The following is a 20,640-nucleotide window of genomic DNA, read 5'->3' as shown; positions in this document are numbered from 1 at the left end:
CACCCGTTCTCCAGTAAAATATTTAATAGCACTCTACTTTCTACCAAAATTGCCAAATTTAGATGATAAATTACATAGTTACCCTGTCAATAACTGATCTGCAAAAGAAAATTTTAATTTAGTTCTATTTAAATTAATTCCACTGAATCACTATTGCATATTTCTGCCTGCCTCTTCCTCCGTGCACTTCACAGGAAAAATTAAAGACATGTTTTCAGCAGAAGAATTCGGCCCCCTGACTCGACTTATCCTGGTGAATGCCGTTTATTTCAAGGGGGATTGGAAACAGAAATTCAGAAGGGAAAACACACAGCTGATGAAGTTCACTGCGAAAGATGGTTTAGCGGTCAAGATTCCAATGATGAAGGCTCTTCTGAGAACAAAATATGGTAGTAATGGAAGAAATCACACTCGAAAGCACGACTTTGGAAATTGCCAAAATATTTAATATTTTATTTTCTCTCTTCCAGGTTATTTTTCTGAATCTTCCATGAATTACCAGGTTTTAGAATTACCTTATAAAGGTGATGAATTTAGTTTAATTATCATACTTCCTGCAGAAGACGTGATCATAGAAGAAGCAGAAAAACTAATTACTGCTCATCAAATCCTGAAATGGCTCTCCGAAATGCAAGAAGAGGATGTGGAAATAAGCCTCCCTAGGTTGGTAATGTCATTTTCTTATTCTGGCCGTATGTTTCCACTTATGGAGGTCTTTGAGTAGCTGACTGAAAGATGACAAATGAAAAAGCCTATTCAGAAGCTTATTGACGTAAATGAAGAGAAAAATTCATTTGGAAGGGTAACTCTATGGATACAAAGGCAGATTTAACTTGTGCCAGCATTACTTTACCATGAGGAAGATTGGATTTAAGTACTCAAGTTTCTCTGAAAGAGATGAAGTAATATTAATCCTTGAAATTAGAATGCTGGGAATTAAAAGGAATTTTGTCTTTTTATTATAGTAAATTATCTTTTTCTAGTTTTTTAAAAATGATTGGAACTTAAAATATTTATGTTCTAGTATGTTTAAGAAAAACAAAATCCACAAAACACTTATGATTGTTCTTTACATTATAAGATTAAAAGATATGTTAAATCTCCTTTAGTAAATAGTGCTTTTAACCATTATTGAATTCCAAATAGATTTCCATTGTCAGTTTTAGGTCATTAGAACAAAATGGAAATTGCAAAAGCTTATTGCAGAATGTAACAATTATAAATGCTAATCTCATAATATTCCACTTCTAGGAGACAGGAAAAACTTTAGAGGAGAATGAGTACCCAAATAGCACAATTCATACTCCATCTGAACTTTTAAAAAGGGACTGATTTCAATAGATTATATTCCATGCTTCCATTTCTAAATTTCTCTTCAAACTCATCAAGGGCTATGTGTTTTGTGTTGATCTGTTCCTGATCTCTTATATTACTGGCCTTTCACTTCTTTTTCCATTTAGCTGGGATCCGTCTCAAACTTCCCCTTCTCCATCCCCCCTGCACTATTTGCATAATGGAAAAGCCCATTGCACTGCTTTTCCCTAAGAAAGGAACAATCTGCCTTAAATGTGAATTGGAATCTTCAGCTACATGAAACAGAAAATTTTGTGGAATGTTGTACCCTTTCTTCCACAAGAATTCCAGCAAGCAAAGAATTAAAAAAATTTTGGGTGCAGTTTTATTTACAGTACTTCATTACATACTTCTATTTCATAGCACAATGTCTGGCAAATAGAGATGCTAAATAAATATTAGCTATTGTTTTTTCTTTGTTATGAAGATTACTGCCCAGCTATACCAGACTAGAAACATTAAATCTTCTCTGACTTTTCAGTCTTCCTTACTCTTTCTCCTTTGTCTGGGAAATCCTTGTCCATGATGTCTTACCAGTGAGCTTCCATTCATCCTTCAAGTTCTAGCTATGTGGATTTTCCCAACATGCCCAGTTAGAATTAACCATCCTTTATCTTGATCTCTAGAGCACTTTATGAAAATTTACATTTTAGCCCTTATAATGCATTTTCATTTCTTGCTCCCATTCTTTTCTATCATATTAAAATGGGGCAGACGTTTATGTCTCATTCATTTTTGTTTCCTTAATCCCTAGCACATTGCATGATACATAGCATATGCTAAATGAATATAGTTAAATGAAATTACATAAATTTTTTCATGGAAAGAGATTTTATATTATTTTCTTTAATCTAATTTTAATTATCTCAAAAACCAGATTTTAGCTTTTCACCCTCTCTTATTTATTCCTTGTAAGGATCCTGATGAAATTGTCCCTCCTTCCCATATGTGCAGGATAATGAAAAATAAGACATCAGTAATTTACTTGAAAACTAGAGACAGATAAATGAGATTTGTTTTGGATTTACAGTACTGAATTTTTTTATTGACTATTCAATCACATTAATACAACATTACATTAAAAATGTATTCCCTTTTCACTAGAAGTATGAGACTTCTGGTTTTTTAAAGGAATGATTGCTTATTTGTTATGTTCATTAACATTTTCAGTTCATCAGGACACATTTATTGAATTTATTCCCTGAGAACTAAAATCAGGAAGAAAAATTCTGAAATACATTTTCTCACACAACAACGAAAAAGACCTATTTAAAATCTGTGTTCAGGACAGAAGAAGGAAGACTATATGGGCTTAACTAGAACTTTTGAGTAGTCCAACAGTTTTATATATTATTACTCATTGATGTGTTTCATTTATACTGAATCAATACATAATGGTTTTCAAATTGATACCTGAAGATTTTGGTAAAATTGGAACAGTTTAACCACGTATATTAAATTATGGGTCATTATAACAACAAAATAAAAGCCACTTTCATAGGAAAGTTTAGTAAACCCTAGAGAAAGAGAAAAATTAGTAGTAAGAATGCTTGCATACAAGCTACCATAGGAAGGAGCATGTGAGTGACTTTATATAGTTACCATTTAAGAAACACTGCTTTCTTTCTTTGATGTGTGACTAGTTTAGAATGAAGACCAATAAAATAGAGTATAATCTAAAAATACTAGGGTGCTTTTTTAGTATTTATCATCTGTATTATGTTAGATATCTAATTTTGGAATCCTGCAGTTGGATATCAGCTAAAATAATCATATTAATTTATCTAAAGGTAATATGGGAACATATAAATATCACAGTATTAAAATTTTCCAGGTTGAAAAATCTAATACATACTTTCTATGTGCCAGATTCCTCTCTGGATAAGCAATTGTTCTGAGGATATTTTTTGTTTTTTTTTGAGGTACCAGGGGTGGGGAATGAACCCAAGACCTCATATATGGGAAGCCAGTGCTCAACCACTGAGCAACAACTCCCTGAGTTGGTTTTTTTCTTTTATTTATTTATTTTTTTGTTGTTTTTTGTTTTGTTTTTTTTTCTGTTTTCTTTTCTTTTTAAGAAGGCACAGGGAACCCAGAACCTCCCATGTGGGAAGCAGGTGCTCAACTGCTCGAGTCACATCTGCTCTCTGATGATATACTTTTGTACTATTTATGGGCAAAAGTGATTATATAGTGCATATAAAAGGTAAATAAAATGTAACTTTCGGGAGCTGGTGTGGCTCAGTGGTTAAGTGCCAGCTTCCCACATATAAGGTCCCAGGTTCAATCCCTGGACCTGGTACCTAAAAAAAAAAAAAAAAAACATGTAACTTTCATTTAACTTTTAACTTTTAAAGCATTTAATATTTATATTTTAATAAGTACTGTGATTCTACAGTCTGACTTGGTTATATCCAGCATTTCACAGATAAGAAAACAGAGGCACTCAAAAGGGAAAGTGATTTGCCATTCAACTAGTTATGGAAGAAATAGGATTAGCTGTCATGCCTACTGGCTTCCAGCCTTCCCATTTTGGTGGTTGATACTTATTAGCAAACTAATTTTCTGTTCAAAGGCGCAAATTGACTGAGACCATACTCTGGGCAAGGAGCTGGGACTGAGGCAAAGTGACAGATACGATGCTACTGCTAAGGTGGTGACCACCTAGATGGAGTGGTATAAGACCTGCACAAGAAATTTACTACCCGTATATAGCAGTGTACAGGAAGTACCAAATGAATGGTAGAACTAGTAAACTCTAGGATGGTTCATGAGAAAGGAGGGAAGGAAAGAATGTAGTGACAGTGAGGAAAGAGGAGAGAGAGGATAATACACTGGAATTGTAAAAAAGCTTCATGGAAAAAGCCTTGAAGTGACCTTTAGAAGAAGAATAAAAAATGAATAAGTCCTGTATGCAACAGGGGAGTTTTGAAAATTTCCAAATAGGATAGCGGCATGATTAAGGCAGTGTTCTAGAAAGATCTGCTTGTCAGCTACAGTACCTTTGTTCATGCTGGATAAATTGTCTGAAATGTAACCTCCACCCTCATTTTGGATAACGCCTATCAGTCCTTAAAACTAAGTCTGGGTTTCAGAAAGCCCTTCTCCTCTCCATGCAAAATCCTACAACCATGTTCCCGTCTCCTTGCTGAGAAAAGTTCTGGTGTCTTGAGTTTTTTCTGCATAGCAGTTGTATTAAAATTATTTGTTTGTGTTCTCCATTAGCCTATAAACTGCTTGAGGTCAGGAGTCCTGGGTGTCTTCTCTGTGTAACCCCAGCCCAAAGCTTGCATCTAAAACACAGTAGCTGCTCATTGAATGTTGTAGCTTTGCCATGTGATGTTTGGGACTTGTCAAAGAGGGAACGAGTGCAGTCCGAGAGATCGGTTATGACACCACTGCAACAATCCAGGCATTAGGGAATGAGTTTTTAAAGGGAACAGCTTCACTAGGGGTGGTAAGGAAGCTGCGGAGTAGAAAGACATTTGCTGGAGTGTGACTAACTAGACATGGGTTAAGAAGGAAAAGATTTAATTGTTTTTAAGTTCTAAATCAGTTTTCCTTTGTTTACTAGGAAAATAAGAGGACTGTGATTTCATGTTCTCTAGCAGCAGTTCTTGACTGGTCACCAGTGTCTTCTGGAGATTCCAGGGCTGAACTTCAGGGTCCTTAAGCCCCTGAAATTATTTGCAAGTTTATGCTTGTGTGATCATACATGTATTTCCTTTGAGAGAGGCTTAATATTTGTCACTGAATTTTCAGAGATTCAAGTCTTTGGACTTGTTAAACTCTATAGTCTTCCCAAAAGTATAGTAATATTTTATCTAAATAATAGCCAGAGTCTTTCTGAGAGGTATCATTCTTTAAATAAATGCAGGAGGATAACATTGCAGGAGGACAGCCAGAAGTTTGCAAACGGGAGTAATGTAGAGCCAGCGAGAGCGAGAGCATGGAACAGAGCAAAAGTCAGTGATAGAGTAAGCAGCAAGAAAAGAGATTTGGAACATCTGTGCGAAGGAGGCTTTTCAAAAGAGGTCATGCTTCCCATAAGGCACAAAGTGTCATATGCTTGCTGGGCTGGAAACAATCTTAGGTCTTGACCAGCCTTGGATCAATGTGTGGCTGAATGTGAGCTATGTATGGATAAGAGAAAGTGAACTCATGGAAAATGGGATTGGACATGAGAATAGAAACATCATGAACAGCTGTAGTAATGCTTACAAAATGTTCATGTACTTTAACCTACCTATTGGACACTGATAAAAATTGAAATACTGCATTTATATTAAACACTGTCTAGATGTTTCATATGCTACATAAAGTGTTTTTAATTCAGCCTTCAACACCTGTGAGTGTAACAGGGCATTTTGTACACACATACGCAGATACACAAATATGCATATATGCAAATACCTACCCACTCACATACACACAGATACATGCTTCATGAGGTAATTGGTTGGAAAGTGACCAAAAGATCCTATGTAACCATCTAACAGTCCAAGGTCACTGCCGTCAAGGATCAAGTTGTATTTTTATTTTGTGGGCAACCCCAGGATTTGGTTTGGTTGTTTCCAGCCCTGAAAGTTCCAAGGATGACTTAAAACCCCCTGTACTAAAGATGGGATTTCAAAGAATAGGGGTTGGGAGTTAGAGGGAAACCCACTCAAGACCTTTCATTAAACAAGAGCCCTGGGTATAAAGGGGGAAAGAAGGAATGATACCAGTTCATATTGGGTCCTCGAGACCAAGAGTGAGTCCCTTTTAAACAGAAATTCTTAATTGTTTTCTTTCATTCTCTGCAGTTTTTACACTGTGATGTTTGGTAGGAAAGTTACGACCCGCTTCTAAGTAAATAGATCATGTTTGCTTGTGTTAAAACATTCAGGTCATGATTACTTAGTTGCTATTTTTCTCTCAGCCTTTGCTCATTCTTTTACCTTTGGCTGACTTTTTTTTACAATTTTAGAGGAGGCTCAGGCGATGTGGAAATGAACCTCAATTGTGACAAATATTAAAACTTACCAATTTGGAATAGGTACATAATTCACACTGCTTAATGACGGAGATCATGCTTTTTTAAAAATTACATTTTGAATAGAAGGCATTGGGGATTAGCACATCAGCTTTGCTTCAAATGGACCTGAGTTTGAATCTCAACTCAGACACCTACCCTGACCCTGAGTGTGGAAATCAACCCGCTAAAGCCACCATTTTTTTACATGTAAATGGGAATAATAATGCCAACTTCCAAGGGTTTTGTGATGAAGAAAAGCCATAATCTATACAAAGTGCCTAATGCATCTAAGTGCTAATTCACACCTGGCTATTCTTGGCCCCAATAATTATGGATAATTAAAATTGTATATAGATTATACTTTTATTAAGTGGCTGAACAAATTTCTATTGCTGTAGGTTTCATTGGGCTCTTTCATTGGATTGTTAGTTAAATTACTTTCAGGTGATAATTAGGCAATATTAGAAATCATAATGCCTTGCAGTATTCTTGCCATTATTCTAAAATTGTTTGAATATCATACAGAAAAAAATTCAAGTTTATAGATGGACTAGCACATTTATCCTCCACCATTTTAAAGATCCATACTCCTTCAGCTTTTCAAAACAGGGTGAGGTGATAAAAACAAGGGAAAAAAACCCTCAAAACCATTTTCGTTGCATATTATCTTTCTTAGTAGGATGTTATAAAGAAGAAAGTTGAAAACAGTTGGCATAGAATAAGTTCTTTTCATTCTCAGTAGATTTTAATGTGCATTTTGCATGCATCGCCAGTTAGCTTACGTTCTGAATATGTTAACGTCTTTAAAAAGTACATAATATTTTACCAAGAAGTAATTTAGGCCCAGTAAAATTCTGCCACAGCATGTTCATTGTTTTGAAGAATTATAATAAAGAAGCTTGTTCAGTATTTGACAATTAAAACAATGATCTAATTAGACTGATTGCCCAAGCTAATTTCTAGTCCCAGGTGTGAGCCTGCCTGTTAGAGAAGCAGGGATCACGTGGTTGATCCCCAGTGAGGACCCCAAGTGGGAGCACAGGACCGGAGTGAAGGCCCACTAGGCAGAGCCTTTGGTAGGACTTGCTCCAGAATTGAGGTGGGAAACACAGATAGCTTCCTAATGAAGCTTATACTGTTCTTTCGTAAACTAGGTTTCTTTCATAAACTAGATTTCTAATCTGGTTTTAAAATGTAACTTGATGTTTTAGGCATCTATAAAGTGATTAAGACTAGCTTCTCCATTTTTTTTTTCCTTTTCATTTAAATGAGCTTCGGTGATTGCTCTTGACTAGGAATCATGAAAGATCCGTGCCTGAGGCAGGGGTTCTTAACGAGGGGTCCACAGACCCCCAAAGGGTCCATGGAAAGATTTCGGAGACCCGTGAGCTTGAATTGAAAAATTAAAAAAAATTCTTGTGGGGATATGTGGTACGGGTGTGATGTATTTATTCAATAATACACAGTATAGTGTGGACTTAATAAGGGGTCCGTGGTTTTCACCTGACTGGCAAAGGGGTCCGTGAAACAGAAAGGTTATAAACCCCTGCCTGAAAGAATCTTTGCCATTCTCTGGTTAAATTCCCTCTTCAAAGCTGTGACAAATTAGGGCCCAGGGAGGCAAACCTTCCTTACACCGGAGTTCTAATTTATGGCTCTGCAGTAGGAAGCACTGGATAGTGCCTTTAAAAAAAAGTCCCTATTATGTTTGTCCTTTATTTCAACATGACTGTAGCTCCCATTCAATATTCAGTAATATCTCTTTAACAACTTTATGGTACTATTGGGAGGATATTGGATGTGTCTTATACTAAAGGAAACTACATCAACTATAACCCCATTGTAACAATAGATGATGATAGATTATTAATGCCTCTCTCTACCTCGGTAACCCACAATCTTCTCCAAGGACTGCTGGCTCCTGCTCTCCTCTTAGAACGTCTTGGGTATCTGCCAGGGGACATCTTTGATGCTGTGAGAACTTGAGTATATAGAGTTGCTGGAGGGAAACTCTAAATTTCTTAGAAAGGAGCCAAGCAATTGGAAATTTTGATGGAACTCCTCTGATTTGTTGGGTAAGCATAGTTTCAAAACTAGGCTATCCTCTTCTCCACTTTCCCACTAACCATTTATCTGGGAAGCAAGTTATTAGCAACTCAGAACTAATCAGTGGAGCTGGGAGCAAATGGCTTGAAATGTGAGGAAATATAACTGTGATAATGAAAACAAAAGGTAACAAAATAGAATTTCCTCCAAATCAGCCAGTTATTTAAAAAAAAAAACCAACCATTTTGCTAGCAAATGTGCACAGTGTTTCAAGACTTCTTCATGTTTTTTTGTTTTCTAACAGGTTTAAAATAGAACAAAAATTAGACTTCAAAGAAGCTTTAAATTCTTTAAACGTAACTGAGATATTTAGTGGTGGCTGTGACCTTTCTGGAATAACAGGTAGTATGATGAATAATTCTTACATTATCATGTTAATATGCGTTCTTAGTGACTATATTAACTGTCTGACCTTAAATCTAAAATTATTTGGCCACAGAAAACACATAAACATATACATGGGGAATAAATGCCTATGGTTATGTTGAGCTGTCTGTAAACACACTATTTCGCATTTAAGTAGTTTTCTTAATGAAAGTCAAAACACATTTTGAAATGTTAGGTAAGCCTTCTAACCATGCTTGTAATGAAACTACGTAGGTAGACGTATTATAGGGGCTTTTATTTCAGCCCTGTTTGGATTTCCTTATCTGACTAATGGAAAATACAACTGTGAGGCTCTCTTCTAAGCAAAGCTAATAAAACTCCTATAAGCCAATTTGCAAATGTTAATTCAGTGATAAAAAAGCCCTTGAAATAGGCATGCATAAGCTGCTGCGTGTTGAACATGATCTAGAAATTGTAATGCTATAGCTTGCAGATTTAGCAACACAGTCCTTTGGACTGAAAACAAATTTAAGACAGACGTTGCTCCTATACTAATGCACCTGGGAAATCATGCATGGTTAAAGATTCTTGCACAGCAAAGCCAAATATATCCTTGAATTCTTCTTACCTTGCCAGTACTGACAAGTTCAACAACAACTAAATGAAGAGAAAATTTGAATGAAGATGGCTAATTTGTCCCAAGTTACTTAGCCTCTTTTAAATTGTCTTCTGTTTTTTATAAAGGGGCCTGACGATGCAAGCTTGTCTGTCTAATGGGTTTTTGTTTCATACCATGAAAATATTGTGGAAATGAATTGTGTTTTCCTATATAAATATTTAGGGCTTTGAAGATATATTCATTAATTTATTCAAACATCAATTATGTGGGTAAATGAATATAATATATGAGTTTTTTTCTGGTGGAAGAGATAGGTAGTGTATACAGTGTCACAGATATTTAGTTTCACCTTCATACATGATTTTGCTACTTCTCACACTAACAGATAAATCTGACTCTGACAATTTCATCAGCATCAGATATGAAACATTAAGTTGCATCACACAATGCTATCTAAGTGTGCCCTGGAACTCAGGTAGCTCACTAACTAACCTACAATAAACCAAACACTGCCAAATTCCTCTTCCTCTTACACGTCTTTCTCACTTAGGAAACTTGCTAGATACTCTCAGACATTTCAGTCATTCGCCCTGCAAATTCCCAGCAATTTGTGTCTTCTTTAAACTCTCCTTATACAGGCAAATTTATCAGGAAAGTGCCTCCAAAATGCCTCATGAAAGCCTTTATACAAGAGTCTAACCCTAGGCAGAAAAAAAATACATTTCCAGCATGTTCTGTTCTTTTCCACCTGAGTTCCCTACTTATGTTGCTTTAATTACTTTGGTTCTGTCCTAAAGCCTGAAACAGAACTGTCGGTGCTGATTCTCTATGTGGGCATTAGCACTATAGTGAATCCCCTCCTATCCTAGTTATCACTTGTGTAACAAACATTCATTAAACTCTACTGTGAACTGGTCCAACACTACTGTCACAGGATATCCATTACACATGAAAGAGACATTACCATGTACCCATGCAGTTCACAAGCATTAAATGAAATGTTTACAGAGAGTTATTTTGGTGACTTTGAGATGAACATTTGAATTCTAACTTTGCTAGAGTCCCTTGTTTTACCTTTAGTAAAATACTTAACTTTGATGAGCTTCAACTTTCTAATCTGTACCTGAGATAAAATCTCCTGGAGGCTTTGAGAGGAGTAAATGAAAGACTAAGTAAATCATCTAGTTTGACACCTGGCACATAGTATACGCTCAGTAAATATTAAATACAAAACAGCAAATGGGGCAAGTGGGCTCATTAATACTTATCTGCACATATTCTAGCAAAGTTAAGGGGGTTTCTTATCCTTTTAATTTGGCACAAACATAATAGGGATTTTTTGCAGGAAATTAAGGACCAGAATGATTATACAGGTATAAAAACAATTGAGTTTATGGAGTCCAGATTCCTTATTTTAACCTTTAGTCAATCAAGTCCTGTTCTTCTCCTAAAACTGGGCCCTGTCTTCACTTCAGTGAGATGTAATACACAAGACCAAGTTGTTGTTTTAATAATCAGAGAGTCGGTGAGATGGTGCCATTGCTAAGCTTGGTGAAACTCTCCAGCCCTCCTCGGCTTGCTTCACTGTATTTACTCTTGGTAAAGTGGATCATCTACTCTGGCCTCACACTATCCTTTACCTGTGAATCCTATCTTATTCCAGGCAATGCTGGAAAAGGAAGGTACATACTTGCCTGACCCTCAGAAACCATTCTCTTGCATTTCATTGAAGCTACTCTAAATGTACAGATGCCGATTTCTTCCCATCTTACATATTTCTTTCTCCAGAGATATTCATACCCATTGATTTATTTATTTAAAAAAATATTTATTGTACCAACTGTGTGCCATAAGGTTTACTAGGGATATAGCAATGAACAAACTTGTCAAAGTCCTTCTTCTCATGAAACTAACTTTGGAGAAAACAGACAGTAATTAATTAATTAATTAAATGGTGATAGGTGCTATCATTTAGAGTAAGGGAATAATGGAATAAATGGTGATTAGGTCAGATAAGGGTAGAATTAGAAAGGGTGAGGGAATACTGCTCTTAGGAAGTGACATTTAGCTGTGACCTAAATGACAAGGGAGCCAATCAGATAAAATTCTGAGGGAGGGGATTCTAAAAAGACGGGAGAGCAAATGTGTGCGAAGGCCCTAATGCTCGACATGATAGTTGTATTGGGGGAGGGTAGGGGATGAAGGTAAGAAGTAATGAGGGCCCCCAGATCATGTCGTTGTAATCAATTTGCATTTTGTTTTTAGTGGGATGGGAAGACATTGTTTTTGTGCAAATTTCCCTTTAATGACTTGGAGGAGAAGGGGTTGTGTGAATTATTTTTCAGTAAGCTATCAAAGCTGTCAAAGCCAGGTGGCTTTCGGGAGCCTGCCTACATCACCTCAACTTCCTCTCCCAAGTGCTGAAGCTTCCTCCTCTTCAAGTTTCAAGGCCGATCTTCATCTCTATCCTCCTGCCACCTCTGAATCCACAGCCATGCTTCCACTTTCTCAGAGATCTCCCTGGTCTTGGCGCAGCAGGGCCGGCTGGCAGCTTCTGAACTCATGACTTCACTTCCCCTCCTCTCAAGGAGGCTCTCCTGGTGGATCACTATATCAGAAACGCTGTACACAGACATCAGTTCCACCCAGGAGAGAAGAGGGCATCTCTCTCAGCTGGCATCCACATCAGAACAGAAGGTTGTAAAACACCATTTTACACTGAAACATTTCACAGGCTTTACAGCATAGCCTTGAAGTGATTTTGTAACAGATGACACAAAAGCTCTTTAGACTTTTGTAACCTCACCAGTCTTGAAGAAAGTAAATTTTGTTTAAACTTAGAGGAAAACTGAATACAGAATTTCCAAGGTAATCTGGCCTTGAAGTTAGAGACTCAGAGTGGGATGAATTCACATCTGGGAAAATGTCTTTTGTGTCATCTGTAGGCCGTTGCTCAGGGCGGCAAAGCCCTGTCCATTAGTGGTGTTCCTGATTTGAGGCCATACCCTTCTATCTTTACCTTTATCAGAGCTAAACCTGGTTCTTTTGTTTAAGGGCTAAACCTAAACCCCCTTTATGTCTGTCAAAACGGACTGACTTGGAAAGAGCTTTGTTGGATTTTGTTCCTCTATTTTTTTTTTTGTTGTTTGTTTGAAATGCAATTAATCTGTGACCTAATAAGTAATACACTTTCGTTTTTTTCTACCAGATTCCTCGGAGGTGTATGTTTCCCACGTTTTGCAAAAAGTTTTCTTTGAGATAAATGAAGATGGCAGTGAGGCTGCAACATCAACTGGTAGGACAAATAATTTCTCAACAAGCCAGGAGGAATGATTGGGAGAAAATGAGCATTAGGGTGCTGGCTGCTTTCCAGTACTCTGATCTTTTTCCCTCCTCCATCCTAGTATGCTGCTGGAAGAAAAAACAAAATGGTTGCGTAAGCCGTTTGTATATCTCTGTAGCTGCAGTATAATACAAAAGGGAAGGAAAGATTAGGAATTGAGACCTATCTTCTGATATTTGCTCATTTGCAGACAAGACCCAAGCAGATAAAGAGAAAAATTTAGGACTCAAATATGAAATCATTATTGATTAGGAATGCTCACTTTTAATCAATTGCATTAATTTCATTCTTTCATTATGCTGTTTGTCCTCACTTTTCTAATTTGAATTCTTGTTATTATCTTTGGAATTAAGTTCTCAAACTTAGCTCCATATTAGAATCACCTGAGAAGCTTTAAAAACTGCTTTACCTTGCCTCATCCAAAAAAAATTACATCTCTATATTTGTGGGTAAGATCCAGACTCCAGGATTTTCTTACGATTTACAAGAATCGAGTTTGAGAACAAATGCTCTACTGGGTCTTCCAGCTTGCCTTTGTTACTCCACGTGTGGTGCATAAATCAGCAGCATCAGCATTGCGTGGGAATGTTAGAAATGCAGAATCTCAGGTCCAACCCCAGACCTATCCAATCAGAATCTTCATTTTCCAAGATCTCCTGCTGATTTTCAGGTATTTTATAGTTTGAGAGTCTCTTCTCTAAGCTGCGTTTCCTTGAACATATGACATTTTGAGTAGTATCTATATTACATACAAGTATTTAAGACTCAAAAAAAGTAATTGGAAAAAGTCTTAAAATCAGTTCGAAATGGAAAAGCTACTTTAACGAATCCCTCATATGTCTATTTTAATATCTTAGACTATTTGGATTTTAACCAATATTTAAAAGATATGCATCATTTAAAATGTATTGATATGTCCATAAATTTATATCAACATTATCAATTTTTAAATTAGTTTGTAATGTTAAATGATGCCAATGGACTTTAACATCTGGATAGGACTCGCTCGACTCCGGTTGCCATTCTATCATTTCCTGAAGGACTTTGAGTTGCTGGGCTCAAAGAATTTTGATGGGAGTTGATTGGTTATTTCAATCCTGGGAGAGATCAAAAGGTTGCATCTGATGAGGTTGCTGCCCCAAACAGATATTTTTTTCACAGCTGCTATTACATAGAACTAGAAGAGTCCTTATAGATGATTGTCTGATTCTTACATTTTATTGGTGAAGAAACAAGCCCAGCAATGCAAAGAGGCTTGACCAAGCTCATACTATTCACACTATTATCTGATGGCAGAATTGGAACAGGAATCACATTCCCTGACTTGACTTTGAGTTCAGAGCCCTTTCCACTGTAACCCTTTGCCTTTCCATATTAGTCTAAAGTTCTCTAGGGGGATGTAACTATCATTAAGGGGAGAAGACTGGAACGGCAGTGCCCCAGATATAACCTACACCTCAGAATTGTCAGTCTGTGTATTCTGAAATTCAGGGTTCAGCTCAGGGATTTCTCAGAAGCAATTAAAAACAAACAAACCAACAAACAAAAACAACAAACCCAAGTACTCAGTACAGATAAGAACAGAAGATTTGACTGAATATCTAAGACATGACTTTGTGTTTCTGATTTATCTCAGTTTAGATGAGCTTAGATTCTAATGGTAATTTGGGTGGTATAGAGCTGATATTCTGGATATTCCATATATATTATGTCACTAAGGTTATGTTTGTTTTTCAATTTGGACCACAAGTTGCATTTTTTATTAGTTTTCATTAGGTCTAAAAAATGTATAAAATCATTGCGTTATTTTCTTTTTAAAGATTTATTTTTTATTTTTTTCTCTCCCTCCACCCCCCCCCCCCCCACCCCAGTTGTCTGCTCTCTGTGTCCATTTGCTGTATGTTCTTCTGTGTCCACTTATATTCTTGTCAGTGGCACTGGGAATCTGTGACCCTTTTTGTTGTGTCATCTTGCTGTGTCAGCTCTCAGTGTATGTGGTCCCACTCCTGGGCAGGCTGGACTTTCTTTCGTGCTGGGCGGCTCTCCTTATGGGGCACACTCCTTGCGTGTGGGACTCCCATACACAGGGAACACCCCTGCGTGTCAGGGCACTCCTTGTGTGCACCAGCACTGCACATAGGCCAGCTCATCACACAGGTCAGGAGGCCCTGGGTTTGAACCTTGAACCTCCCATGTGATAGGCAGATGCTCTATCCATTGAGCCAAATCCGCACTATTGGCAAAAGAAAATATCTGAATTGGTGAACTGGGCATAGATATATTGAATCTGGAAAGAAAAAAAGCATTTAAATTTTCCCACTCTATGTAGTGAGAAATGACACAATGGAGCATCTTGACATAAAATTTTCATAGTAAATAATTGTTAAAGCAGCTAATCTCTGCATCTAATCTGGGAATAAAAATTCTGTAAATATTCAAAGGACAAATCCTAAAAGCTCTGAGCTCACAGAATAATTTTGGAAAAGTAAGTAAACAAATAAATTTGAACTCAGATGTGATTACTACAAGCCTGAAGAATAGAAATAAAATGCAAACATATCTAGATAAGAGTAAAGAGTTGAAAAGATTGTGAGAATAAATCACATAATGTAAATAAATAGGGAATATCAAATTACTGTTTAACGGATGAACATGTTCAACTGCTTCCACTAAATTGAATATAATATCTAGCTTTCTTCTTCATTGAGCATAAATGTGAAGTTAAAATTATTCCATGAATGATCCAATATTTATTCTTCTGCTCTTTGGTTTTTAAATTTATTCCATATTTCTCTGTATTTAGAAAATAGCTATTCTTCCACAAGCTAACTCCTCAAATAGTATGACCTTTCCTGTCTACAAAGTATTATGGATATATTTTCTTTACTGATATTGTAATATGATCATATTATTGAGACCAATAACTATTGTCTCTATTTCATAGGCATGCATGTCCCTGTGATCATGAGTCTGGCTCAAAAGCAATTTATAGCAAATCATCCATTTCTGTTTATTATGAAGAATAACCCAACAGGTAATTTTATTGGGAATTTCTTGGGGGACATGTTAAGTTAGGCAGACCTCATAGTAGCTGCTAACTGCAGTCTACATATCTGAAATAATTTATTCTTTCAACAGGTATCTGTTAAGTCTGTACTTTGTACCAGGGATTGTATTTTAACAAGGGCCTAAATAGGAAGGTGGTAATAGTAGCTGCCACCTTAATTATTATATGTGCAAGTCATTTTATATACCTATCTCTAAAGCTAACCTCATCCCATTAGACAGCTATTTTACTAATACATAAAATCTCAGAGAGAGATACCTTGATTTGCCCAAGGTCATACAACCAGAAAGTGGCAGAGTGGGGATCAGACACAAGTTTGTCTCTGAAGCCAATGCTTTTTCTATGGTATCACAATGGGGGTGGAAATTGGGGGCTGTAGAGCTGTGAAAATTTCCAGAAGTAGATTCAAGAAGACTTACATGACTGGATGAAGAGCATAAGGGGAAGGGAGGGGTCAAGCATAATTCTAAATCTCCACTTTGGGTGATTGGTGAAAGATGATGCAGTTAATTACAAAAGGGAAAATAGAAGAAGAAGGGGGTTAGATGAGACGTGGCACAATATCAGAATAGGTTAATCCAGACTATCTGGATCTTTCAGCACTTTCTTTTGTGAAGAGAGGCCAGAATTGTTGATACAGTGGGGAAGTTTTCTTTATTTTTAGGACTCTTTGATGGTCATAATGCTCTTGTGAGGGTTGTAAAACACAGGAGAGTAGCAAGCATATCTTTTTCATCTCTGTATCCAGCCTAGTATTTGGCAAAAAATACCAATACCCTGAAAGATTGAGAGTTTGGACTTGGATTTCGGACCTGGGCTCATGTCCCAGATCATTTAATAGTTGTACTTACCCTTAGTACTCATAATGTTAAATCAAAGAATATACAAAGCCCATAATTCTGCACCTGGCATATAGTAAGTGTTCATTGTAAATGAATCAGTAGATATAAAAGAATTAGTAACTCAATAAATGAAGAAAAGAAAATCAGTAAACTGGTTTACATAGAAAACCAGTAAACTGGTTAACATAGAAAAGACATTGTTAATCTCAGAGTCTGAATCTGTTAGATTAACTAGGGGTACTGATATTATTGGCCCTCTGAGGGATATATCAGTCTCTTTTCTTAGGCTCCATGAAACAAATGCTGAGTGAACCTTCTGAAAGTTTTATCCTGGAAACAGTGGAACAGTTTTAGAATTGCTGATTCCATTAACACAACTTGAATTCCAGTAGTGGATATGTCAGTGTTTGAGTATATCATTTGATCTATACATCTTTAACCTTTGAATAACTCTAATTTCTTACAATTAGTATGTAATTATTGGGTATGGAGAACAGAAAGAAATAAAACCACATTGGACTTCATTTCACAAGGAAATAATGGGCATTTAGAATAATTATATTTGATTATTTTCCAAGTTGAAGACTTCTTATGTGCTAAGGCCATATAATAGCTATCAGTGAAAAGCAGTGAAAATTCAAAACCCAAAATAATCCACTTATTTATTTATTTGTGATGATGCTTAACTGTCAGACCTTAATGATAATTTCTACTGTTTTATGATCTTTATTGTAATAGGACTTCCTAAACCAGGGTTATTCCTGTAAAGTATCGTTTAAAATGAATGGCCACTTTTTGTCAGGGACTATAAATTGTTGCCACACAAAAAGCAGAATGGACTATTATCTTAAGACAATACACATTCAATGATTTATTTTTCTCTCTCACAAAATAACTAAAAATATCATTGAAATTAATGGACATGGTGATTTAGCATAGTCACAGTGAACTGTTAGATGGCTTAATGCTTTACATAAAATATATTTATTTGGCAATTTTTGAAGTAGGAGGATAAATAATTTTAGGTTTAGAATAACCAATTTTATTTAGATTAAAAATTTTCTTTTGGCCAAAACAGTCCTCTTTTGTGAAAATCTGTACATTACTTGAATTTCCCCCTCAGGCAAGTTTTATATTGCAATATAATCATCTGAACTCTTATTAAGCCAAGCTTCCAGGACGATGAAGACTTTGTTTTCTTTTTTCAATGCCCGGGTGTAGACCAGCTTTATAGACTTTCAGAAGAAAATTGTAAAAGATTCTACATGAAAAATATACCATCTATGATAAAGTAGTGAATCATGATTTTGAAACCAGCAATACTCCGCATATAATGAAAAAAAAAATTTTTTGTTTAGAATTCTTTCAGGTCTTGGGTTGTTGGGAAGAAGGAACTGCAAAGCATCATGAAGTGTTAAGTAACCTTTATGAAAGCTAATGGGCTTTGGTTATGCTATTGCAGTTTAAGATTTGTTTCTATATGACAGAGGTTTTCTATAAATATCTTTAAGAAAAGGACATGAAAGGAAAAATGGAAACAAAAATGATTTCTGTTTCAGTCTACCTCTAACTCCATTCCTACTATGTTTAGAGTGATTTCACTATCCCTCCTAATTTAGTAGAGAGTAGTACATTTACATGAAGACTCAATTCAAAATGTGGTTCACCTTGGTCAAGGATACAGGTTGAAATTGCTGGGACAAATGGCTTTTATTTAATGGCTTGCATTTCTGAGTGTTTAAAATTCTAAATTGTTGTCCTCATTTATGAGGTTAGTTTTCTAGAAATGTTACTTTCAAAATTTACATAACAATGAAATAATTTTAATTGTTACTGCTGATTTATTGTGACAATGTAATATTTGTCCTGGGAAAGTTAATTATTTAGGCTCCCCTGTCTACCTGAAAAATAGCAGTTTGTGTTTTTCTTTCCTTTTTCATAGAATTATCTTGAGACTTTAAAGCAAGGGACTATTGATTATAATTGTTCATAAAAAGAAAAAAGGTTAATTTACTGGATAGTATGTCTATTTCAGTATTGTTGGCACTTCTAAGAGTCGGTCTGAATGAATTGAATAGTAAAGACTCAATAGAAAAGGGCTCTCCCACTGTTATTTTAAATGTATTTAAATATTTTCATTGGTTTAAAATTAATATAAAATTAATTTTATCCCTTTTGAACTTAACCTTTATTTCATCTGATTGTAAAGACTTTAAGTCAAAGCAACACTTGACATTGATCCATTCAAGACACTTCATTTACCCTGGTTGAAAAGAAAGGTGAATAGATTTTGATACATCATTTATTTCTGCTTTGTTCTCTAGTTCTTGGTTCCTTTTTATTTGCAAGTACAAAATGACTAGAATCCGGTGTTTGCACTGATGCTGTATATTCCTTCACCTCAGTGAGAATTTGAAAGCACTAACTATAAGAAAATATTGCTTTTACCAGTAAACTGATTCAGAACTGAAGAAAGAGATCCAGGAAGCTGTACTTATAACCCTGAGGGCTTATCTTCCATGCATAAAAGATGACTGCTAATGCCTTAACTTTAAAACTTTACCATGCTCATTACCATATTATTATGCTATGTTTGCCTGACTGGGACTCTATATTTAGAGAACTTCTCTGTCACTTTATTTTTGCTTTCCTATATGAAAAACAGGACTGATATATTTTCCATGAAAAGCTGTTGTGGGTGTTAATTTACTTCTTAAATTACCAGAAAATGATTAATAATGATATTAGTATGTGTTTTAGATACAGGAGAGAGTTTGCTGTTAGACATTGCCTATTTATCTTATAGAGAAAAAAATTGAAATGATTTATTAGAATATTAAGACAAACTAATTATTGTCTGTTTTTGTCTCTAGAAATTTCTAAAGTATGTTTTTTTTTCTTTTTTCTAGAGTCAATTTTGTTTATAGGAAGGGTGACAAATCCTGAAACACAAAAGGTGAAGGGAAGAGATTTAGATTCACTATGAACAAAAAGCACAGCTTCAGAATAGGAGCCGATTCTTGGAAAATAATTGATAAATCGGCAGAATATATGAAAATATTTTCTAATGTCTTTTTCTTCCTGTTTTAAAATGCATCTATATTAATCTGTGTTCAGATTAAATGAAGTTAGACTTGTGTTGGTTTATGTTCTTTCTGTACACTTTATCAAGTCCACACGAATCAAAAGCTGTGAGCTTACATAAAACATTACTATTAATATGTTAGAAAAAAATCCTTTCTTAGATACCAAATTTTCTATAGTCCTAAATGGCTCCTTGAAAAGAAGTGGTCAACACTATTGTGAACTGTTATAAATGAAATCTTCCAAATTGGCTTTATATGTTCTATGTTTGAAAGATTGGTCTATCAGTCTTCCAGAATCATGGACTGCTGGGCAGAAAAATGTTTTTTTGTATTCCACAAGAACCTCTAAAAAACACTATGCTGTGTGGAAATAGAAATCTTTATTTCTTCGGTCAATTTACTAGCATAGCAGAGCATGGCAGCATAATCCAGACCAGGGGGAAGTAAGGTCAAGAGAGAGTGGACGTGGTGCAGACTTGAGATACTCTTAAGACATAGAGGGAAACGGACTTTGGCCCAGTGGTTAGGGCGTCCGTCTACCACATGGGAGGTCCGCGGTTCAAGCCCGGGGCCTCCTTGACCCGTGTGGAGCTGGCCATGCGCAGCGCTGATGCGCGCAAGGAGTGCCGTGCCAGCAAGGGTGTCCCCCGCGTGGGGGAACCCCACGTGCAAGGAGTGCGCCCGTGAGGAAAGCCGCCCAGCGTGAAAAGAAAGAGCAGCCTGCCCAGGAATGGCGCCGCCCACACTTCCCGTGCCGCTGACGACAACAGAAGCGGACAAAGAAACAGGACGCAGCAAATAGACACCAAGAACAGACAACCAGGGGAGGGGGGGAAATTAAATAAATAAATAAATCTTTAAAAAAAAAAAGACATAGAGA

General features: G+C 36.2%; 1 protein-coding gene across 1 annotated transcript in view; it reads left to right on the top strand.

Annotated features, from left to right (window-relative positions):
* The window catches only part of SERPINI2 (serpin family I member 2), a 29,031-nt gene extending 9,219 nt beyond the window's left edge, over positions 1-19,812 (top strand). The window contains exons 4-9 of the mRNA XM_058295240.2: positions 195-389; positions 471-663; positions 8,721-8,818; positions 12,631-12,717; positions 15,710-15,799; positions 19,584-19,812. Coding sequence (XP_058151223.1) covers positions 195-389; positions 471-663; positions 8,721-8,818; positions 12,631-12,717; positions 15,710-15,799; positions 19,584-19,660 — 740 coding nt within the window. The 3' untranslated portion in view covers positions 19,661-19,812. The remainder of the gene's footprint in view (positions 1-194; positions 390-470; positions 664-8,720; positions 8,819-12,630; positions 12,718-15,709; positions 15,800-19,583) is intronic.
* Positions 19,813-20,640: the final 828 nt, after the last annotated feature.

This window comes from Dasypus novemcinctus, chromosome 4 (assembly GCF_030445035.2).
Source record: "Dasypus novemcinctus isolate mDasNov1 chromosome 4, mDasNov1.1.hap2, whole genome shotgun sequence".
Taxonomy (NCBI): Eukaryota; Metazoa; Chordata; class Mammalia; order Cingulata; family Dasypodidae; genus Dasypus; species Dasypus novemcinctus.
Note: the sequence above shows the minus strand (reverse complement) of the source record. Positions and strands in the feature narration are given on the sequence as shown.